The 25,444-nt window shown below is 40.3% G+C and overlaps 1 protein-coding gene across 2 annotated transcripts in view; it reads left to right on the forward strand.

The window, feature by feature from the left end:
• LOC115114863 (gamma-1-syntrophin-like) overlaps positions 1-25,444 on the forward strand; it is a 43,839-nt gene that overhangs the window by 1,740 nt on the left and 16,655 nt on the right. For both annotated transcript variants that reach the window (XM_065013488.1, XM_065013489.1), the window contains exons 2-12: positions 9,343-9,622; positions 11,649-11,703; positions 13,692-13,826; positions 14,084-14,140; positions 14,365-14,422; positions 14,526-14,569; positions 14,785-14,826; positions 15,144-15,246; positions 15,578-15,660; positions 16,031-16,161; positions 18,310-18,439. In XM_065013488.1, coding sequence (XP_064869560.1) covers positions 11,677-11,703; positions 13,692-13,826; positions 14,084-14,140; positions 14,365-14,422; positions 14,526-14,569; positions 14,785-14,826; positions 15,144-15,246; positions 15,578-15,660; positions 16,031-16,161; positions 18,310-18,439 — 810 coding nt within the window. In that variant the 5' untranslated portion in view covers positions 9,343-9,622; positions 11,649-11,676. The remainder of the gene's footprint in view (positions 1-9,342; positions 9,623-11,648; positions 11,704-13,691; positions 13,827-14,083; positions 14,141-14,364; positions 14,423-14,525; positions 14,570-14,784; positions 14,827-15,143; positions 15,247-15,577; positions 15,661-16,030; positions 16,162-18,309; positions 18,440-25,444) is intronic.

Below are 25,444 nucleotides of genomic sequence, written 5' to 3' on the forward strand. Positions count from 1 at the left end.
AATACAACATTTGTAAGTCCCTCAGTCAAGTGTTAAATTTCAAGCACAGATTCAACCACAAAGACCTGGGAGCTTTTCAAAAGCCGTATAAAGAAAGGCAGTGATTGGTAGATAGGTAACAATAACAAATCAGACTATCTCTTTAAGCATGGTCAAGTTAATAATTATACTGTGGATTATGTATTAAACCACCCAGACACATCAAATATACAGTTGTCCTTCTTAACTGAGCTGCAGGACAGGAAGGAAACTGCCCAGGGATGTCACCATTGATTTTAAAACAGCTACAGAGTTCATTGGCTGTGATGGGAGAAAACTGAGGATGGATCAACATCCACAATAATGACCTAAATGACAAATATACAGAATACAAATATTCCAAAACATGCATCCTGTAGGTACTAAAGTACTACTGCAAAAAAACGGGAAATGAATAACATTTTTGGCCTAAATACAAAGCCTTATGTTTGTGGCAAATCCAACAGAACACATCTCTGAGTAACTACCTCCTTCATTTCAAGAATAGTGGTGCCTGCATCATGGTATTTGTATGCTTAACATCGGCAAAGACGGTGTAGTTTTGCCAGATAAAAATAAACGGAATGGCTCTAATCGCAGGCAAAATCCTAGAGGAAAAACTGTTTCAGTCTTTACAACAGACACTGGGAGAGGAATTCACCTTTCAGCAGGACAATAACCTACAACACAAGTCAAATCTACACTGAAGTTGCTTACCTAGAAGACAATGAAAGTTCCTGAGTGGCCAAGTTACAGTTTTGACTTAAATCTGCTTGACAATCTATGGCAAGACTTGAAAATGGCTGTCTAGCCATGATTCCCAACACCTGGACAGAGTTTGAAGATTTTTGAATAGAATAATGGGCAAATAATCCAGGTGTGAAAAGCGTGGGGGGGGGGGTACTTGTCTTAATAAAGGTATATTAGTGGTGTCTTTCATTAATCTTTATTAAAAAAATGAAAATGTTTGAGTGTATTGTGTAGATCATTGACAAAAAATTACAATTTAATCAGATTTAATCCCACTTTGTAACATAATTAAATGTGAAGAAATCCAAGGGGATGAATACTTATGATACCCACTGTATCTTGTTACTATCCATTGGCTTTGAAGTGGATGTTAAGACTCTAGGTTTGATCGTCACTCTCTCATAAGTAGTATTCAAGGTAAGCTGCTTGCTGAGCTCAATGAGCCTAACAGCTACACCTGTTAGGGCTGTATCAAGGCTTTATCATCAATATTCTGTAATTGTTACAAATTCTTGTGAAAGGAGTATTGAGCAGTGCAGGTCAATGGTCAAAGGTAGCAATCTAGTTGATGTATTGAGTCAGATCCCAGTTTCTATTAAATGAAAAGGTGTTGACATATCATTGACATGTTTATGTTCCGACTATACCCCCTCTACCCCATACAGCTAATACCATAAATCAAAGATCTGTAGGTCAAGTTAAGAATGTCTTTGTCAAGAAAACCAGGCTTGAGGGAAATTGGCCAATAAGGTCCTGTGACAAGATGTCAACCAGCCTACATTATGACTAGCTCTCTCCTACCTACAGTGCCACATTGTATACCATGAAGTTGGAAAGAGTATGATAGATTAACACATGCACATAACATAAAGCAGGGTTCCCCAACTGGTGGTACGCGGGTGATTTTATGTGGCCGCCCATTGTTGGACATAAAAGACTGTAAAACACCAGCAAATATAGCTCCAAATGATTTTAATTTTGGAAATCTGTTCCAAAGTTTTCCCACATTTAATAGAGAGAAAAACAGTATGTGATCGTATATCTGTTTTTGTCAAATATTATATCTGTTTGGGATTCTTGCAGTCAATTTGCAGTCTACAATTGATTTGTAATTATGTTACCAAAGACAGTACAGTTTGAAGATAGGCAGAAACTGCTTCTCCAGTAGAAATCCTTGAAAATGCTTGTAGGCGATGTCATGGTGACATTGGCTAGCTAAGCTAATGCACAAAAACATGGAATCGCGCTGAATTGCGCATCTGCCATCAAATCAAAAGCACTTAGATTTTTGACAGAAATTTAAGTTTGTCACTTTCGAGGTTGGAGTAAAAACATGTTCAGTTAGATATTGGCTTGAATCTACGTAGGTATGTCCCTTTAGAAATCGAGAAAATGAACAACTGAAGAGGAATTTTTCACTTCTCTCATTGACTTCTCAAACCCCAAACCCTGGCCTGGTACGCTGAGTCTGCTTCACAAGTGTTCACGGAAGTCTTGCGATGTTGCGCCTCTGGGTTTAGAAACTGTGCTATTACCATTATTAGGCTTACTACAACTATTATTTGATTAGCCAACTATTGGCACTACTACCACCCTTATCATCTCTTTAACATTTGATTCACACATGTTGGTTTACGATATTAACTTGGCCTTTTGGGTGCATCAATGTTGCCTTTGAAAGTTATAAATAAAACATTAAAACTGCTAAATGTTCTCTCAGCCTCATGGCAAAATGTGAACAATAGCATGCGATGAGCAATAAAGCAGCACATTTTTCTCTCTGACCCATGGCAAAAAAAGTGTAGAATTGCAGGAAATGAGCTTTTAAACTGCAATATTTTATCTTAGCGTCATGACAAATGTGTTGAATTGCAGAAAGGGAGCTATTTTCACAAAAGGAAATCTGCCCCCCCCAAAAATACATGTAAAAAAAAGATTGTTGCCCCAGGTTCCCAAATGCGGTAGTCGGTCCCTGAATGAAAGCCAATTCCACTGTGAAAAGTCAAATTAGAAGCACTGATCCTGATGTTGCCCTTTAGCTATGGCTGCTGCCTCTGAAGGAAAAATGTAGAGGGTAAAGAGAGGCTATATGTCAAGGAGAGGCTGTAAGTCTCTCTGGATGAGAGCATCTGCTAAATAACTCAAATGTAAATGTAAAATGTAAGGTGAGGTTGTGGCCTTGGTCATCTTCATCACAATTTACTGCAGTTCCAGAGCTGAGCAGGGGAAAGAGGAAGACTATCACACCTCATATTTCTCTGGGGGCCCGATTCGGGCGACCATCCATCCGTATGAATTGTCCCAGATGTTGACTGGATTTTACTGAGAACGAATGCTACAGTTGAAGTCGGAAGTTTACATACACCTTAGCCAAATACATTTAAACTCAGTTTTTCACAATTCCTGACATTTAATCCTATTAAAAAGTCCCTGACTTAGGTCAGTTAGGATCACCACTTTATTTTTTATAATGTGAAATGTCAGAATAATAGTAGAGAGAATGATTGATTTCAGCTTTTATTTATTTAATCACATTCCCAGTGGCTCAGAAGTTTACATACACTCAATTAGTATTTGGTAGGTATTGCCTTTAAATTGTTGAACTTGGGTCAAACGTTTCGGGTAGCCTTCCACAAGCTTCCCACAATAAGTTGGGGGAATTTTGGCCCATTCCTCCTGATGGTGTAACTGAGTCAGGTTTGTTGGCCTCCTTTCTCACACACGCTTTTTCAGTTCTGCCCACAAATTCTCTCTATGATTTAGGTCAGGGCTTTGTGATGGCCACTCCAATACCTTCTTTTTGTTGTCCTTTTACCAATACCTTCTTTTTGTTGTCCAATACCTTCTTTTTGTTGCCATTTTGCTACAACATTGGAAGTATGCTTGGGGTCATTGTCCATTTAGAGGACCCATTTGCGACCAAGCTTTAACTTCCTGACTGATGTCTTGAGATGTTGCTTCAATATATCCAAATAATTTCCTACCTCATGATGCCATCTATTTTGTGAAGTGCACCAGTCCCTCCTGTAGCAAAGCACCCCAACACCATGATGCTTCCACCCCCGTACTTCACAGTTGGGATGGTGTTCTTCGGCTTGCAAGCCTCCCCTTTTTTCCTCTAAACATAACAATGTTCATTATGGCCAAACAGTTCTTTGTCCCCATGTGCAGTTGCAAACCGTAGTCTGTTTTTTTTATGGCGGTTTTGGAGCAGTGGCTTCTTCCTTGCTGAGCGGCCTTTCAAGTTATGTCGATATAGGGCTCTTTTTACTGTGGATATAGATACTTTTGTACCTGTTTCCTCCAGCATCTTCACAAGGTCCTTTGCTGTTGTTCTGGGATTGATTTGCACTTTTTGCATCAAAGTACGTTCATCTCTAGGAGACAGAACTCGTCTCCTTCCTGAGCGGTATGATGGATGTGTGATCTCATGGTGTTTATACTTGCTTACTATTGTTTGTACAGATGAACGTGGTACATTCAGGCATTTGGAAATTGCTCCCAAGGATGAACCAGACTTGTGGAGGTCTACAATTTGTTTTTCTGAGGTCTTGGCTGATTTCTTTTGATTTTCCCATGATGTCAAGCACAGAGGCACTGAGTTTGAAGGTAGGCCTTGAAATACATCCACAGGTACACCTCCAATTGACTCAAATGATGTCAAGCTTCTAAAGCCATGACATCATTTTCTGGAATTTTTCAAGCTTTTTAAAGGCACAGTCAACTTAGTGTATGTAAACTTCTGACCCACTGGAATTGTGGCACAGTGAATTATCAGTGAAATAATCTGCCTGTAAACAATTGTTGGAAAAATTACTTGTGTCAAAGTTACAAATTACTTGCACAAAGTATATGTCCTAACCAACTTCCCAAAGCTATAGTTTGTTAACAAGAAATGTGTGGAGTGGTTGAAAAATGAGTCTTAATGACTCCAACCTACGTGTATGTAAACTTTCAACTTCAACTGTATAAGGGTTTGTGTGATGAACAAACAGATCTGACTGTAGATGCTTCAGTCAGTCTATCAGTCAGTGTACCTCAGAGTGTTATGTCTCTCTGTTTGCTACAGAGTCGCTGTTGTACAAACATAACATTGTTTGTCCTCTAGCCCAGGCAGCGCAGAGCGATGAGTAAATTAGTCAATCCTCACGAACTCTCACAGCTCAAAACACACAACACTAATAGTGCTATTTTTGTTTCTTAATGACTTTTGTTCTGTATTGCAACTCAAAAATAGAGATAGATTTCAGCTAATGTCAGCCCAGTGGTGTTATTCATTGTGTAATATCAATGTGGGAATGAGTTAAAATGCACATTGTTTAGTTAGAGCACGTACAGCACATTGACTCAAGTTATGATGTTATTTGCTTATTACAGATAAGTAGGTTGTGACTTTATAATTTTCCTTAAAGGGCACGTATGTCAGTTATATATTAGACGCCAGGTAAATGCCATACAGAGTCTTGATGCATTGTTTGTTGATTGTACATTGCTTCATTTGTGATATATATTTTCAAATCATTCATGAAATTGCAAAATGTCTAGGAGTACTATTTGGGAACAACTCCACATAATTACACAATTCATCTGGGAGGTATAAATGTACAGAATTAGAGTTCTGTCAGATTTAGCTCAAACTAAAATGAGAAGTTTCTTATTTTCCCCTATGACGTACATTGAATGTAGGCTATTATAAGACCATTATTTCTGGTAATGTGCTATACATCCTTCAGACAGTATACCCCCATTTGACAAATTTGTCACTTGTCAAACAAATTGCTTTTCGTGCACAACCATGTCCTTTAGCATTTCAAAGTCTTTTGCTGATTTAATAGAGGATACAGTCCTCTATTTCAGAAAATAATAGGCTAATAATAGTCATCTGACAGTGCAAAGTTGTTTCTATCAGGCCAATGCTCACTGCAATGCACTTAGGTTATTCATATTTCATGTTTGTGTATCCTCACAGCATGAACCCCCCCCCCCCCATGTAGGACTGGTTTTTTACACTGCTAATGGCTGCTACTTGAATTTCATGTTGTACTTCATGTTATTCTCATTTTTAAAATGAATTAGGGGGAATTAACTATCTATTATAAGAGGCACTGTTATGTGCATGAATACCTATGAGTTAAATGAATGCGTTAATGTTAATTGAGACAACAATGTCCGATTATTTGCTTCACTTCACTCAAGCCATTGGCTTATATGTTAGTATATTATCCTGTGTTGTTAATGGGACAATTTATTCATTTTAATTAAGAAACTCACTGGAGAAAAGTATATAAAACCCACCAGATGGTAAACGCTTGAACTCTAAATAAAATGTACCCCTCTTTAAAGCCACAATCTGGAGTTTGTGTTTTAGCCCCGCCACTTGGTTTGGTATAAATCTGAGAGATGGGGCTGGGGAAACGTAACCAACACTCTCAAATTCATAAACAGAGCCATGGACACAAGCACCGACAGTCCATGAGTTCAACGTTATAGTTTTAAACACATTTTGAAGCTATAAATAAACCGTATATTCACATAACACCATTTGGTCATAATGAACCATTCCTGGATATTCAGTGCTATAATGGGCCAGCACCAGTTTGTGAAATGCTCCGGTTGGATTTAAGTTGGCATCCACTTGATAGTTGTAGGCTATGCCATGCCAAGAACCATTCATCACAATCAGGAAGGTCAGGAAGCGGGTCCATAAATGTGTCTGTCACTAATTTACCTCTGCTCCCTCACTCTCACTGCTGAATGGATCTGGTATAGAGCGAGCGTAATAGCACTGACCATACTGGTATAGAGAGATTGAGCACACATACGGTTGTGGCTCAGGTATTAGTTAACTTGAACATTTCAAGAAGTAATAGCAATCTCTTCCTCTCCCTATATACTAGACAGAATGAAGAACGTTACGGGGGTAATGCGGGGAGCAGTTTGACAGTCCCTTTTTCAAATGATGCAAAATAGTAGACAAGGACTCAGGCACTAGCAGAATATACAAAAGCCACACATACACACACACACACACACACACACACACACACACACACACACACACACACACACACTCACACTCACACTCACACTCACTCACACTCACACTCACACACACACACACACACACACACACACACACACACAATCACAGCCATGCATAGGCCTACTGTAAGGAGCATTTGAAAACAGTACACTAATTAGGGTGCTCTTGAATCTGACGGATCCTCTGTAAATACTGAGAAAATAATTGGTTGCTTTCTGAGGTTAGCCTTTGGAGAGCGACGATCAAGCACTGTTGACTTGTTTTTCTTATTCTTTCTGTCATGCAAAAACTATCAGGAGAAATCGAGCACAGACAGGATGAGAACATAAACACTATTTATTATAATGAAACCTCATGGTAAGGGCTATGGAATGCAATGAGATAGACTTCAACTATTTAATTGGAGAGTCAGCTCACTGTTTCATAGGACTACTCATGGTTGTTTTGTCACCAATTCATTTAAGTAGATTTTTCCACATGAACCACATTTCTGCGTTTGGTTATTATCCCATTTTTCTGATGACTGTGCAGGTATGGACATATGGTTGAGAAATGGAAAATACTGTTGTTACTTTGGTTTGGATATGGCCTCGCGTCGGTTTGGCTCCAGATCAAGGACCGAGGTAGAGAAGAACTCATAGAGAATATCTAGTAGTTTTCATCTCATATTATCTCTATGGAAGAATCCGCCAAGAGAGAAGAAGGAAGGGAGATGGGCGTTGCTGGAGGTGGGATGCAGAAATCAGCAGCACACCATTGTGAGGAATGTCACTGTCTATATACTGTGTAGGCAGAAGGGTAGGCAGAGTTGTAAATTGATCCTGTCATCTGATTGATTTCATTTTTCCTCCTGAACCTATGTGTTAATTTCAACTAATCAACAATAATGGGAACTTCGCCTGGGTCATTAGTGCATTGAAACCAAGGAAAAGCTGTCTTTGCTAAAAGCTTTAAGCTCACATACCAGACTTTACAGATAGGCGTAAATGTACAGTATGTTGGGGTATACTCCATATCCAGAGGCACACTCGTCTGGTTACATAAGACTACTAAGGGCTCGGTGCGTATCCGTATCACGTCAGATCTGTGGTCAGATTGTCATTTCAAGGTCATTTTCGATTGAGCCGACATATGCAGCATTTACCGTGAATGCAGTCTCCGCGAGCATGGGTAACATTGCCTTTACATTTCTGTCACGCTATACCACAGATCTTCTACGATACGTATTGAACCGAGCCCTAAAGCTTAAGCCTCGAGCTACTATGGTCATCTCCCTTAGATTCAGGTCACGGTACCAAGGTAACAGGTCAGTTAAATGGCTGGTCTCTTCCTCGAGGGCCGACACCTGCTGTCTTCAGGTCCTAGGCAAGGCGATGTCTCTATCAGCCAACACCTTCCAAGCAAATTAAGCAAAACTACTCCTCTCCACTCAACGCTAACTTTCTACTGCTATTGTGTCGGCGCCAGGAGTGCTATTTGAGAAACACTGTGCAGTGATTTGGGGGAAATATCTGTACCTGTGAGTTACGCTGACTCAACTTAAATTGCACATAAGGTTCAGCTCAGTCTATCTGACTGGGATTCTGGCAGTGAAGTGAACTGCTTGCATTTGTCAGTATGTTCTCGAGGGCCCCTGCTGGAAGCAGGCCTGCATTCGTGGACAAACAGCCAGGCTGCATACAGTATATGAAACATTTCCTTTTTTAGATGCACATTTTAGGACAGATGTAGACATTCATTTTTAAAGAAGGTCTAAAAGAGCGTCGGAATGCATCACTCAATGAGTTGGCAGGCTCCAGATGGAATGCCACGATACTGAGAGACATTGCAAAGGCTGTGTTTTAAATAAAGGTTTAAAAAATATATATTTTAGCATACTCTTGGATGCAGAGAGAAAAGATTTCCGTAACGTGATGATGTATAGTTTCAAATGTGAATGAAAAGTGAGTTGAAAAGGTGCCTTAAAACAATGATCACAGAGTCAGCTTGCCAATACAGCTTCACAGATATGTGATATCGTGTCAACAAATGTGCACTAACGAGAACAAATTCTCCTGAGGTTTCAATTGCAACACAACAAAACACCTTGGCAGAAACATTTGCGCTTGGCATACAAACAACAAGGACACTGAAGAATACGCGTTAATTGCCGTTAGGTATTTATATTTTTGGACCCACAGGTGCCTTCAACCTGCAGCAGTTGAGACTTTTCACCGCGTTGTAACAAACTGCTCTCTGAAATTCACCCTCTGCGCTTGTCAAACAAATTGCCTCTGTGCCTTTCCATAAACTGGTTTGAAAACCATCACACCCAGAGTTATTCTGTCAAGTCATCAGTCTTTTTGCACTGGGAAATATTTCTGTGCGATGATTGGGAGCTCTGTAAATATGAAACATCATTGCATCCGGTTAAAGTGGTATGGGCTGTTACTGTTGTGCCATAATTGGTTGGCATTGGCCCTTTATAGCCTCATGGTTTAGTTCCCACTACCTCACAAACTAACTAATGTTATGTTTTGATCTCAACTCAGCTCATTCTGGATCTGAGTGGAACTGCTCCTGAGTCCACCATCGGACGCCCTCCGTAACCACTGTTGGAACTGTGGCAGCACATACACCAGGTCAGCCACTGCCCAGAGCCAACACCAAGCCCACCGCAGGCCAGGCTTTGCCACCAGCTCCAGGGGAGGGCATGCGTCCCCCCACAGCCATGCCCAGGGAAACTCCTCTGCCACGGGTAGGATCAGTGCTCACCTGCCTGCTTCATGGCTAGACCTCTACAGACGAAGAGCCGGGGGCCTTTCTACTGAGGTGAACCTTGAATATATACTGCAACATATACCCCTCGAGCACAATGTTGTTATAGTGTAACTATTTCCTTCTCAAGGACAGCAGTTTTTTTCACCACAAAGTTGAGGTCAAGGGAAGCATATGTTCTATATCTATCCTCATCCTCATCCAGAGCCATGTATTTATTGCTCTGCACTACTCCTTCATCTGATACTTGTTTTCAAAAGCTTCAATGATTCGCCCTGCTGTAACTCCGTAACAGATAGTGTAACACAGTCAGTCAAGTGACGGGAGCAATAGATTCCATATTGAAACATTTATCAGGATAGATACTTAGGTTCCCACCTTCAGTTTATGAATTATTCATAGACATTTAATGGTCTCTGGTTTCCCCCCTGATTAGTTCTGCACAGGATTCTGCTTGAAAGAAGTGAAATTGCAATGAAAATCTATTACTCTGGATTGATATTGCTGGTCCCACAAGGATGACATGACAGAAAATAGGCAGACCATGCTAGTGGGTTTTGTGTTTATATTAAGTGGTGCACAATCATACTACTTGAGTAATCTGTGTTATTACTACAAGTGAGAAGAACCATGTCACTGACTAACTGCTAGGTAATCTGTGTTATTACTACAAGTGAGAAGAACCATGTCACTGACTAACTGCTAGGTAATCTGTGTTATTACTACAAGTGAGAAGAACCATGTCACTGACTAACTGCTAGGTAATCTGTGTTATTACTACAAGTGAGAAGAACCATGTCACTGACTAACTGCTAGGTAATCTGTGTTATTACTACAAGTGAGAAGAACCATGTCACTGACTAACTGCTAGGTAATCTGTGTTATTACTACAAGTGAGAAGAACCATGTCACTGACTAACTGCTAGGTAATCTGTGTTATTACTACAAGTGAGAAGAACCATGTCACTGACTAACTGCTAGGTAATCTGTGTTATTACTACAAGTGAGAAGAACCATGTCACTGACTAACTGCTAGGTAATCTGTGTTATTACTACAAGTGAGAAGAACCATGTCACTGACTAACTGCTAGGTAATCTGTGTTATTACTACAAGTGAGAAGAACCATGTCACAGACTAACTGCTAGGTAATCTGTGTTATTACTACAAGTGAGAAGAACCATGTCACTGACTAACTGCTAGGTAATCTGTGTTATTACTACAAGTGAGAAGAACCATGTCACTAACTAACTGGTAGGTAATCTGTGTTATTACTACAAGTGAGAAGAACCATGTCACTGACTAACTGCTAGGTAATCTGTGTTATTACTACAAGTGAGAAGAACCATGTCACTAACTAACTGGTAGGTAATCTGTGTTATTACTACAAGTGAGAAGAACCATGTCACTGACTAACTGCTAGGTAATCTGTGTTATTACTACAAGTGAGAAGAACCATGTCACTGACTAACTGCTAGGTAATCTGTGTTATTACTACAAGTGAGAAGAACCATGTCACTGACTAACTGCTAGGTAATCTGTGTTATTACTACAAGTGAGAAGAACCATGTCACTGACTAACTGCTAGGTAATCTGTGTTATTACTACAAGTGAGAAGAACCATGTCACAGACTAACTGCTAGGTAATCTGTGTTATTACTACAAGTGAGAAGAACCATGTCACTGACTAACTGCTAGGTAATATGTGTTATTACTACAAGTGAGAAGAACCATGTCACTAACTAACTGGTAGGTAATCTGTGTTATTACTACAAGTGAGAAGAACCATGTCACTGACTAACTGCTAGGTAATCTGTGTTATTACTACAAGTGAGAAGAACCATGTCACTAACTAACTGGTAGGTAATCTGTGTTATTACTACAAGTGAGAAGAACCATGTCACTGACTAACTGCTAGGTAATCTGTGTTATTACTACAAGTGAGAAGAACCATGTCACTGACTAACTGCTAGGTAATCTGTGTTATTACTACAAGTGAGAAGAACCATGTCACTGACTAACTGCTAGATATTTTGTTCAAGAAGCTAATTCAATTGAATTCCCTCTTCTGTCCTTTTCCAGGGCAGATTCCCTCACTGTACCATAGCACATGGATTTCAGGACTTCAAATGAAGAGGTAGGTAGAATTTCAGTTGAATAGATTTCAATCCCTCAGCATTTTGCAAAGATAGTTGGAGCAAATTGGTCTGCCACGGCAAATAGCATTTTGTCTTTTTACTTGACAGCGTACTCAATTGCTGACACATGTTAACCTTTGCACCACCACAAGTGTCATTGAATTATCATATCTCTACAATGCATGATTGGCTTAGGTAGATGAAAATGTGACTGTCCTTGTTGCATACCTGGTGCCAACCGCCTGTGGTGTAAATTGTGAATGTACACAGACGACAGTGTCTGACTGGAGTTGATGATGTAGCTAGATAAAGATGGAGAGGATTAGGATGAGAAGGTAATGATGAAACACAAGATGGGATCAGAGATAAGGGTAATTACATACATGCTCTACAGCAGGTCAAACAATGCTCAGCCGAGTAGAGAGAGACAGACAGAGTAGAGGCTGCTTCTGATCTACCCAGTGATAGATATATCAGCATCGTAGCACTGATTCAGCTCGGCTAACGAGAATGACTGCCTTCAACGTCTCTCTCTCTCTCAACACACGCACACACAAACTCACACGTGTGAGTCATACACACACCGTGGACATAGTGTGCAAGGCAACTCACTGTAAAAATACTTTCACATTGAGATGCTGCTGTTGATATTAATACACACCCAGGCTGATTTTGTTATGGTTTCTTTACACAGATCTAGATACTGTACAAGTAAATGTCATTCTTTGAGTTGCCATACCTACCATGTCACCTTATTTTTTAAACTGGTATCCTTTAGTGACACTACTGCGTTTGTCATCAAGGATGCTTAGTGACATTGGTGTGCTTGGCTTTACATGAATAATACAAATAAAAACGATGAACCTTTATTTAACCAGGCAAGTCAGTTAAGAACAAATTCTTATTTACAATGACGGCCTACACCGACCAAACCTGGACGACGCTGGGCCAATTGTGCACCGCCCTATGGGACTCCCAATCACGGGCGGTTGTGATACAGCTTGGAATCAAACCAGGGTGTCTGTAGTGACGCCTCAAACACTGAGATGCAGTGCCTTAGACCGCTGCGCCACTCGGGAGCACCTAAATCTTGTAATCATGTCAGGTGAAGGTGTTTTTATTATTTAGACTTAACTGTGGTTTCAAGGACAGGACATGCATTCCAATTAGTTGGTGGGGAATTGGCTATACAGAATGCAAATGTATGCAGATCAGATTGTTTTAAATGGATCACAGGATATGATGATGATTTCTCTCATTCCTTTCAGAGAAATGCATATCTGGTGACTGAGCATAATTTATTCAAACGTTTTAATTCCACAAGACCTTAGATGGATAGACAAAATGAAGATTGATTATTTAATTGGAGATTTATTAAATTAGATGATTGTAAATCTTTTTTTTTCTGTTGCCTGTGATTAAGAGGCGTATCGTTGCAGTTATCTGGTTTTGGAAAATGATCAAATAAGGATTTTTATTTTCAGGGCCAAGACAACAATATATTTTAGTCTGATTAATGTTATAGCACAGTGCATAGAAAATGCTTGTAATTCAAACCAATTAGTGAAAATTATTTACTGAGACCTACGGTAACCTAATTAGCTTAACTATATTTCTACTGTCTCCTATTATCAAACATAATTGCAACATAATATTGAAGATGTATGCAATATAAACACTAGTGGAATTTTTTGTCCCCCTGATGTGATCACGAATAATAACTATTTTCGAAACCTATTAGATACAATGTAATTGAAATGGTTTCTTGGTTACTAGCTTTCTGAAAGTGGAATTCACATTGTTTTACATGTCACCATTTTGAAATTAACAGGCTAAGAAGAATTATCATTATCATACATGTCACTCTGTCAAGTCTCTTCAATGTCTTTACAATTTGATGACATTTTAATTTGATTTAATTTCATGGCCAGTTCATTTGGACAAAGAAGAACGATACATGATTTTCCCACTTTGATTTACTTTGCAGACAAAGACTGGGGTTTATCTGCTGCAAGATGGTAACGAGGAGCCTTTCAATATTCGACTGCACTTGGCTAAAGACATTCTGACCATTCAAGAGCAAGATGTCATCTGCGTGTCAGGAGAACCATTTTATTCCAGTGTAAGTAACCTGCCCTGCATGTCAAATTAAATACCTTGGGGAAGGATGTTTCAATTACCAGAAAAATATATCATGTCGGGCAGACGATACATTTGGAACCATGAGAGTGAAGTGTGAGCATGACTGGAGAGAAAATACCTTTTAAAATGAGCCTTTCCGTTGTCAGCTTTGTTATACTTGTACTATCTACGGTAAACTTTTATACTCGTAAGTATGTCCACAATAAACACCTCTTTATTCCATCTGATTCCTTGTAGGAGAGAACTGTAACGATCAGAAGACAGACGATTGGAGGTTTTGGCTTGAGCATTAAGGTCATTTAGATCTCCATTGATTAGACTGTTTCTGCCTATTCTATCATTGAATTTACTGTTACCTAATGCCATTGATCTTTTGAAGCCACAATTGATATATCAACAGTAGACTAATGGAGTATCGTATTGGGGAAGACACAACAGTTTTTCTCTTTTTTTCCCTCTGTTTCTTTCCTTCAAATGTTTGTGCAACAAACTACATAACTATATAATTCATCCCCTAGGGAGGCGCAGAACACAAAATCCCTGTTGTGATATCAAAAATATCAAAAGAGCAAAAAGGTAAGCTTTCCTTTTCTTTTCTTTTTTTTTCTCCATTTCACTATGAGTTATGAATCACGGTTTATTTACCCAAACGTAATAATATCTAATATATTGTCTGCAGCTGAACTGTCTGGGCTGCTGTTTATTGGAGATGGGATCCTCCAGGTAAAGGATAATGATGAGTATTTTGACAGTTTCTTCTGTCTTGGGTTATACAGTATTTGTACTACAGGTATGTCTGATCAAATTCCAACTCCTTCACACTTTGGGATGGATCACAATATGATATATTAGTTCACTGAGCCACCTCATATCATGCATATCATCAATTTAATGGATTGGATATTATTGTTACTAACAATAAGACTGTTTGTTTTTAGATAAATGGAATAAACGTTCGAAGCTATCGCCACGAGGAAGCGGTAAGCAGCTGCTAACTTAATATTTTATATTTCCCTGAAGCTGCAAACACTTGCAACACCACTTTATCTTGTTTAACGTTTTGGACCTTATCTTTGGGGCATGTAAGATGAGTTTTACACCTTTTCCGATTTGTGTGTATCAACCTCCTAAATGTGTGAGGCTGCATAAATCTCCCAGGTTTTTAGCCGATATCTAATCTACTTGTTCTAAGAAGGGAATTTGTACTACATCCATCATCCAAGTATGTGGTTGAGATGAGTAACAGATTTAGAAGTCCAATGGCAGTATTGTAAATTCACCAAATATTTCTTTACAGGTGCAGGTTTTGCGAAATGCCGGAGAGGAAGTCACTCTGACTGTGTCTTTCTTGAAGAAGACACCTGCTTTTCTGAAACTGCCCCTCTGTGAAGACTGCACATGTACGTGCATCTTAGAAACCGCCAAAGAAATATAAGAGCTGAAATTGTATGTTATTTTCAGTAAGGATATGATGAGAGAAAATAAAACAAGATTGGAGAAAAAAACTCCATCTGCACATGGATTACATGATGATTCGTGCATTGACTATTATTTGTCTCTGGTATAATTATCTCTGAAAAAGAGCTGGAAAGAAAAGTTGATTTGAATATAGTTTTGACCTGAAATAGAGCTAGACATAAAAGTTCTGGATATTGTACCAAGGCTAAAGAAGATATGATATGACTTCCAAATTACTGAATAAATAACTTTTGAATGTCATTCTCCTCCCAGGTGTTCCAAGTGACCAGAGCAGTGGAACATCCTCCCCTCTGTGTGACAGTGGCTTACACCTGAACTACCATCCTAACAATACGGTACAGTTTAGCATTCTTAACCCACCCCATTTTGAGACTGATCTCCTTTCTGTACAACTCTCAGCCATATCTGTCTGTCTGCAACTCTTGTAACAATGCCGGTAGGCTGTTGTTATTCCGCAGTGGCATTCACAGGCAGACGGTGACAGTCCGGGTGCTCTAACTCTTTCTCTGGGCCAGAGGGAAAAACAACGTATTCAGTAGTTGTACTATGGCTTGCACATATACAGCTTCTGCTGCATCTACATCTACCTGTATGAATCATGAACAAGCCTGGGCTATTGACGTATTAGAAAAACGATGGGAGATACTATATGAAGAACTAAACTAAGAGGTGTTCTCTTCTTTCTGTGTGTATAAACCCCTCTAGGACTCACTGTCCTGCTCATCTTGGCCCACGTCCCCTGGGCTCCGCTGGGAGAAGAGATGGGTGGACCTGCGCCTTATTCCTCTCCTCCACTCCCGTCTGTCACAGCACATCCCGGGCTCTGACGTCTGCAGGTAAGCTCAGCGCTGGGCTGCAGCCGGGGGACCGGGGAATGTTTGTTGTCAAAACACAGCCAGGGGCCATTCTCTGTCACTACTGCTGAAGGTTCAGTGGCCCCTGTGCCTCGTCTATTTGAGAGGGGTCTGCTGGCGAGGGACTTTGGGGGCTAGGTGTTAGGATGACTTGTCTCCTGTAAATACCTTGAGACTATTCAAATGGAGAGGTCAGCCACTGGCAGTTACAGTGCCTTCGGAAAGTATTCAGACCCCGTGACTTTTTCCACATTTTCTTCTAAAATTGATTCAATAGTTTTTTCCCCACTCAAATCTACACACAATACCACATAATAACAAAGCAAAACTTGGTTTGCTGCACAGCTATTTTCAGGTCTCTCCAGAGATGTTCGATCTGGTTGAAGTCCGGGCTCTGGCTGGGCCACTCAAGGATATTCAGAGACTAGTCCCGAAGCCACTCCTGTGTTGTCGTGGCTGTGTGCTTATGGTCGTTTTCCTGTTGGAAGGTGAACCTTCGCCCCAGCCTGAGGTCCTGAGCGCTCCGGAGCAGGTTTTCATCAAGGATCTCTCTGTACTTTGCTCCGTTAATCTTTGCCTCAATCCTGACTAGTCTCCCAGTCCCTGCCGCTGAAAAACATCCCCACAGCGTGATACTGCCACCACCGTGCCAGGTTTCCTCCATACTTGATGCTTGGCATTCAGGCCAAATAGTTCAATCTTGGTTTCATCAGACCAGAGAATCTTGTTTCTCATGGTTTGAGAGTCCTTTAGGTGCCTTTTGGCAAACTCCAAGCGGGCTATCATGTGCCTTTTACTGAGGAGTGGCTTCCGTCTGGCCACTCTACCATAAAGGCCTGATTGACGGAGTGCTGCAGAGATGTTTGTCCTTCTGGAAGGTTCTCCCATCTCCCCAGAGGAACTCTGGAGCTCTGTCAGAGTGACCATCGGGTTCTGGGTCACCTACTTGACCAAGGCCTTTCTCCCCTGATTGCTCAGTTTGGCCGGGCAGCCAGCTATAGGAACAGTCTTGGGGGATCCAAACTTTTTACATTTAAGAATGATGGAATGATGGAGTACCTTCAATGCTGCAGAAGTGTTTTGGTACCCTTCCCCAGATGTGTGCCTCGACACAATCCAGTCTCGGAGCTATACGGACAATTCCTTTGACCTCATGGCTTGGTTTCTGCTCTGACATGTACTGTCAACTGTGAGACCTTATATAGGCAGGCGTGTGCCTTTCCAAATCATGTACAATTAATTGAATTTACTACAGGTGGACTCAAATCAAGTTGTAGAAACATCTCAAGGGTGATCAATGGAAACAGGATGCACCTGAGCTCAATTTTGAGACTCATAGCAAAGGGTCTGAATACTTTTGTAAATAAGGTATTTCCATTTTCAAATCAAATCAAATCAAATCTTATTTGTCACATACACATGGTTAGCAGATGTTAATGCGAGTGTAGCGAAATGCTTGTGCTTCTAGTTCCGACAATGCAGTAATAACCAACAAGTAATCTAACTAACGATTCCAAAACTACTGTCTTATACACACAAGTGTAAGGGGATAAAGAATATGTACATAAAGATATATGAATGAGTGATGGTACAGAGCGGCATAGGCAAGATACAGTAGATGGTATCGAGTACAGTATATACATATGAGATGAGTATGTAAACAAAGTGGCATAGTTAAAGTGGCTAGTGATACATGTATTACATAAAGATGCAGTAGATGATATAGAGTACAGTATATATGTATACATATGAGATGAATAATGTAGGGTATGTAAACATTAAATTAGGTAGCATTGTTTAAAGGTGGCTAGTGATATATATTTTAGAATAAGGCTGTCGCGTAACAAAATGTGGAAAAAGTCAAGGGGTCTGAATACTTTCCAAAGGCACTATAAGACAGTGATTCCTCCATTTGCTGCAAAGCTTGCTTGTCTCTTACTTATTTCTCTTGAATAGAAATTGAGAGGGCATGGGTTATGATTAATATATGGACAGACAAGCTGTTTGCCTGACTAAGGATAAAACATTTTTGAGATATGCCTTGTTCATATTGATATCGATGTTAATATCATACTGAATTGGTGCCAACCACTACTAAAAAGTATATTTGTCTGATTCTGATTTCTAAAGGAAACATGCATTTCAAGTCATAGCTGTGGATGGGGTTTGCAGTGGGGTTATCACGTGCCCCACTGCTGAAGATTGCCTAGATTGGCTCCAAGCAATAGCAGCCAATATATCAGCTCTCACCAAGCACAATGTGAGTACAATCAAACCAAATTGATGTGCTTCTTAGGCAAAAACATGAGTAAGATAGATTCGATTTTAGGTCGATTTTCCATAGTCTTAAACAGCCACGGGTTCGGTTTTGATGAAAAATGTAATAGAACACTGTATTACTACACTCATATGGATTGAGGATGGCTGTTAAGGTGATTGAGTATCTACACACAGTAGTTAACCTATAACAGTTTATGATCTTGTCAATTTTCATTAAGGTTTCACACAGCTAACTATCATTAAATGTGTCAGATGTATCATATAAGTCATATACTTATGAATGTCTTTTCATGCTATGGGACATTCTTGCAGGCGTAAGTCACAATATCAGTGTTGGTGTTTGGAGGCAGTCACTACATACACTTACATCCCCCATGCTAACCAATACACTTGTATTAGCTATAATTCATAATAATGCATTATGTAATAATAATCATCCCGAGAGGTGGTAAGCAAATGAAAAGTAACTCAGGAGATAGCGACTGTGTACTACTACCATTTCTCTGTTTGCATGTCTTTGAAAAAGCTTTCTCTGGCTGGATGTGTTAAACACGTTAGTGCTTTGTGTTACTTCCAGATGGATAGTGCTCAACAAACAGGGGAAGGCACTTCTGTATCTTACTGCATGGACCATCCTCAATTTGTATCCTCCAGACAGAAAGCAAATATACGTTTTGTTTTTTAGTGTTGCTATCTCTTAGCAGCACAGTTGATTTTTTCCAAATACATAACAGGTTGGCCATTAGTGTTTAATGATTAAGTGGACCTGGCAAAGACCAGGTCAGGAAGTAGAGCTAAAAGCTAGCCTGGCTGTCGCTCGCTAACTCTAAGTCCCACTCAGATAAATCTTCATTCTGGACTCGGTGGGTGGTTGGAGCACTGCTGAGAGAGGGGTTAGGAATGTAGCTAGTAAAGAGCATCTCAACACCTAGCTTAGTATTAGCAACCTCTGAGAAATGTAATTATAATGCAGCCTGAGGGCAGTGTGAGGGAGACCAGCGTCTCTAGGGGGCGAATGTGGAGTGGAATAAGTGAAGGGTCACATTGAGCATAATAATGATGAGTCACTGTCAATACTGTACTGTGTGGATGAGAGGGTTTTCTGGCTGTCACCACCTCGCTCATCTCTTACTGTACCAAAGTGCATGAAAGAGGTTGTAACCCAGATATGATTACGGTGCATTTGGAAAGTATTCAGTCCCCTTGACTTTTTCCACATTTTGTTACTGTTACAGATTTATTCTAAAAATGATTCATTTTATTTAAAAAATGTTCATCAATCTACACACAGTACCCCATAATGCCTAAGCCAAAACAGGTTTTAAGAAATTTTAGCAACAATAAAAATTTAAAATAAACTGAAATATCACATTTACATAAGTATTCAGACCCTTTACTCAGTGCTTTGTTGATGCACCTTTGGCAGCGATTACAGCCTAGAGTCTTCTTGGGTAGGACGCTATAAGCTTGGCACACCTGTATTTGGGGAGTTTCTCCCAATCTTCTGTGCATATCCGCTCATATCTGCCCATCCATCAGGTTGGATAGGCAGCGTCGCTGCACAGCTATTTTCAGGTCTCACCAGAAATGTTCGATCGTGTTCAAGTCCGGGCTCTGACTGGGCCGCTCAATGCTATTTAGAGACTTGTCCCGAAGCCACTCCTGCATTTTCTTGGCTCTGTTTGAAGGTGAACCTTCGGCCAGGTCTGAGGTCCTGCGTGCTCTAGAGCAGGTTTTCATCAAGGATCTCTCTATACTTTGATCCGCTCATCTTTCCATCGATCCTGACTAATTTCCCGGGCCCTGCAGATGAAAAACATCCCCACACCATGCTTCACCGTAGGGATGGTGCCATGTTTCCTCCAGATGTGACGCTTGGCATTCAGGCCAAAAAGTTCAATCTTAGTTTTATCAGACCAGATAATATTTTTTCTAATGTTCGAAGACTTTTTTAGGTGCCTTTTGGGAAACACCAAGCAGGCTGTAATGTGCCTTTTACTGAAGAGTGGTTTCCGTCTGACCACTCTACCATAAAGGCCTGATTGGTGGGGTGCTGCAGAGATGGTTGTCCTTCTGGAAGGTTCGCCCATCTCCACAGAGGAACTCTGGTGCTCTGTCAGAGTGACCATCAGGTTCTTGGTCATCTCCCTGACCAAGACTCTTCTCCCCCGATTGCTCAGTTTGGCCGGGCGGCCAGCTCTAGGAAGTGTCTTAGTGGTTCCAAAATTCTTCCATTTAAGAATGATGGAGGCCACTGTGTTCTTGGGGACCTTCAATGTTGCAGAAATGTTTTCGTTCCCTTCCCCAGATCTGTGCCTCAACATAATCCTGTTTTGGAGCTCTACGGACAATTCCTTTGATCTCATGGCTTGGTTTCTGCTCTGACATGCACTGTCAACTCTGGGACCTTATATAGACAGGTGTGTGCCTTTCCAAATCATGTCTAATCAACTGAATTTACCACAGGTGGACACTCATCAAGTTGTAGAAACATCTCAATGATGATCAATGGAAACAGGATGCACCTGAGCTCAATTTTGAGGCTCATAACAAAGGGTCTGAATGATTATGTAAATAAGGTATTTCAGTGTGGGTTTTTTTCAACAAATTTGCCACATTTAAAAAAAAAACTCAGACTGGGGCGAAGGTTCACCTTCCAACAGGACAACGACCCCAAGCACACAGCCAAGACAACGCAAGAGTGGCTTCGGGATAAGTCTCTGAATCCCCTTGAATGGCCCAGCCAGAGCCCAGACTTGAAACCGATCGAAAATCTCTGAAGAGGCCTGAAAATAGCTGTGCAACAACGCTCCCCATCCAACCTGACAGAGCTTGAGAGGATCTGCAGAGAAGAATGAGGGAAACTTCCCAAATACAGGTGTGCCAAGCTTGTAGAAACATACCCAAGAAGACTCGAAGGTATAATTGCTGGCAAAGGTGCATCAACAAGGTACCTGAGTGAAGGGTCTGAATACTTGTAATGTAAATGTGATATTTCATTTTTTAAATATATATATATATACATTAGCTACAATTTCTAATAACCATTTTTTATTTATTTAATCCATTTTAGAATAAGGCTGTAAGGTAACAAAAGGGGAAGGGGTTTGAATACTTTCCGAATGAACTGTATGTGGTATTCTGACCCAGAACCCAGCTCATGTATAGTCCGGTAATAAAAGGCATCTTTCCATAACATTGAAAAAATGAACATTGGTCCCTCTACTGGATCACTGTTAAATTGTACACTTTTGAAAATGGGACACTGTGAAAATGTAAATGTAATAGCTACAATTTGGTATAATTTGGTTCTCTCTCTATTCCTGTGAGAGGGTTCTACTTATAGCGCGGTGGTTATTTGGCGGTGCTGATACCTGGGTTCAAATACTATTCCAAACCATTGCAAATGCGTTATCTGTGCTTGATTGAGCTTGCCTGGCTTCATGGGCCAATAGACTAGTCCCAAAACTTTAAATCCCACCTATCTGGCGCTCTAGGCAGGCTAGAGCAAACACTCAAAGTATTGGAAAGATTTTAAATACTATTTGAAACCCGTTCCGAGCTGCTGATACCTGTAATCTTGCAGAATGTTTCATTTGAAGCCTCAATGCTGTCTCTGTCTCTCAATTCAATTCCATTTCAATTTAAGGGGCTTTATTGGCATGGGAAACATATGTTTACAGTGCCAAAGCAAGTGAAATTGATAATAAACAAAAGTGAAATAAACAATAAAAAATTAACAGTAAGCATTACACTCACAAAAGTTCAAAAATAATAAAGACATTTCAAATGTCATATTATGTCTATATACTGTGTTGTAATGATGTGCAAATAGTTAAAGTACAAAAGGAAAAATAAATAAACAGGTTATATTTACAATGGTGTTTGTTCTTCACTGGTTGCCCTTTTATTGAGGCAACAGGTCACAAATCTTGCTGCTGTGATGGCACACTGTGGTATTTCACCCAATAGATATGGGAGTTTATAAACATTTGATTTGTTTTCAAAGTCGTTGTGGGTCTGTGTAATCTGAGGGAAATATGTGTCTCTAATAGGGTCATACATTTGGCAGGAGGTTAGGAAGTGCAGCTCAGTTTCCACCTCATTTTGTGGGCAGTGTGCACATAACCCCTCTTCTGCCTTCGGGGGCCTTTCTCAATAGCAAGGCTATGCTCACAGAGTCTGTACATAGGATTTCCTTAAGTTTGGGTCAGTCACAGTGGTCAGGTATTCTGCCACTGTGTATGTACTCTCTGTTTAGGGCCAAATAGCATTTTAGTTTGCTCTGTTATATTGTAAATTCTTTCCAATGTACCGGGGATATTAATTTTTCAGCAAACATTAGCTATGTCGTCTTCAGTCTAGCTAAATGAGATGGAGATAACAAAACATTACAAAAACAAATCTGCCAACAAAATGTATTATAGTACTTGACTATCTGAGGTGGAAGCTAGCTACCGTAACTACCTAATAACAAAGGTACACGGAGAAACTATGTTGCAATTTTAGTTGCAGTTGAGTTGCTTGCTAATGTTATTTGCTGGGGGGTGTTACACAAAACACTTCAGACCCAATTAGCTAGTTACCTTCAACTAGAGTTGCAACAAAGTTGTCCAGTGTCTAACGCTAACCTAGTCAACAACAGTCATGACCGGTTAACGTTACCTCAGGCTCCATTGCATTGACTCGCATCGCCTCCTCATTCAGTTAAAGTAAACTCACCCCATTCCGTACAAATGTGCGCAACCGCAACATTCAAACGAGGCTACAAAGAAAACTAATGGGACTGTAGCGACTGTGTTGACTTCAAAATCGAGGGTGTGAACTAGGTTTCTATTCATGCGTTGATCGACATGGTAATGGCTCTATAGTATTGGAGAAAAGTTGAAAAAAACGGACCCTCCGTTACATCGTGGCGTGTCATGTCGTAACGTACAGCACGCATAAAGCAACTATTTCTGAATTATAATCTCTCTCCACCAGGTGTAGCACTTCTCTCATCCTTTAGAAACAAGAAATGGACAGTGACGGGGGTAAAGGGGGGGAAACCTAGTCATTTTTTTCGTCATCATTGCATGCGATCATCATCATCATCATCATCAAGCCGCTGTTTACTTCTAAGATCACTTTAGCACCGCCCTAAAAACCTGATTCAAATTCGACACAAACCTTCAAATAGGTATGTAATGACACATTATATAAACTCTTTATAGTGTTTTATTTACATTTTAGAGGAGATAAGGTGATAAGTTGCACAGATCGAGTGAAAAAAGCAATTTTCCCACACGACATCTCTCCGTCTCACGATCACGCATTAGTTTCGCTTCCCCACCTGCCATGTTTAAAAAGACCCGATGGGGCTCATTGCCTGCTTGAATTATGCAGAAACGGGCAGCGTTTAGGTCATGCCATTTATTTTGTTGGAAAGGGAAGAAATTGTGCTTTACAATGGTATTGAAATTACAGTTGATCTGGAAGTGTTACGTTTTTGGGGCGCTAAAATAAGGGCAATTGTACGGACCAAGGCGATGTACGAGTTTACGTTACTTTTGCTTGACTCCGAAGTGAGCGATGTTGATGATGGTCCGTCGGTAACCCCTACTCCATAACCCTCTAAATTTTAAATGGAGGTGCAAGCAGAGGGCTTCAACGTTGGCCTATGACTCTTTTCCATTCGGAAACTCCCGGGTTGTTGCATCGAAAGTGCCCTTCATTGCGAAGTCTACCTCCACGAAGTGCTGTCTGCAGATCCTGCTAGCTCGAGCTGCCACGTCCTTCATCTTTAGGACATGGAGCCACTTCTTCAAAAGTTGTGGGTCCTCGGGCAGCCGATTGGTAGCTTACAGAGGGATTTTTTTTGAGCCAATTCATACAGCCTGCCGCTATACAGTTCATATTTTAATGACTAATTGTTGTTGCCATCTTCGTTGTCCACACCTAACATCACTCTCTTCGATTCACTCTCCGCTTGAAAACTCAATACCACAGACAATTTGATGATTCCTGCCAGTGACACACTGGCGTCAATCATTACTATGGCAATTTAAAATGACACTGACCATAGCTCAAATAAATCTTGTTGACGATCAAAATACTAAAAATAGACATGTCAGTTAAATGCACATGTTTAGTATTAGTGGATTGACTACATCTAGTAGCTTCGATTTAGTTCCTGAAGTGTTTCCATTCCCCTTTAATGATAATGCAGAGAATTTTCCCAAGGTTGCTGTTGACGCATATTCCCCGGTAGTTATTGGGGTCGAATTGTCTCCCCTTTTGTGGATTGGGGTGATCAGTCCTTGGTTCCAAATATTGGGGAAGATGCCAGAGCTGAGGATGATGTTAAAAAGTTTAAGTATAACCAATTGGAATTTGTGGTCTGTATATGTAGGATACCATCAACCCCACTAGGCCTTTTTGGGTTGGAGGGTTTGTATTTTGTCCTGTAGTTCATTCAATGTAATTGGAGAATCCAGTGGGTCTGGTAGTCTTTAATAGTTTATTCTAAGATTTGTATTTGATCATGTACAGTTGAAGTCAGAAGTTTACATACACTTAGGTTTTAAAATATATATATATTTCACCTTTATTTAACCAGGTAGGCTATTTGAGAACAAGTTCTCATATGCAACTGCGACCTGGCCAAGATAAAGCAAAGCAGTTCGACACATACAATAACACAAAGTTACACATGGAATAAACAAACATACAATCAATAATACAGTAGAAAAATCTATATACAGCATGTGCAAATGATGTAGGATAAGAGAGGTAAGGCAATAAATAGGCCATGGTGGCGAAGTAATTACAATATAGCAATTCAACACTGGAATGGTAGAATGTGCAGAAGATGAATGTGCAAGTAGAGGTACTGGGGTACAAAGGAGCAAGATAAATACATAAATAGAGTATGGGGATGGGGTAGATTGGATGGGCTATTTACATATTTTTTCAGTTCGTTCCAGTCATTGGCAACAGAGAACTG

The sequence above is a fragment of the Oncorhynchus nerka genome, linkage group LG9b, assembly GCF_034236695.1.
Source record: "Oncorhynchus nerka isolate Pitt River linkage group LG9b, Oner_Uvic_2.0, whole genome shotgun sequence".
In the NCBI taxonomy this organism is placed as follows: domain Eukaryota; kingdom Metazoa; phylum Chordata; class Actinopteri; order Salmoniformes; family Salmonidae; genus Oncorhynchus; species Oncorhynchus nerka.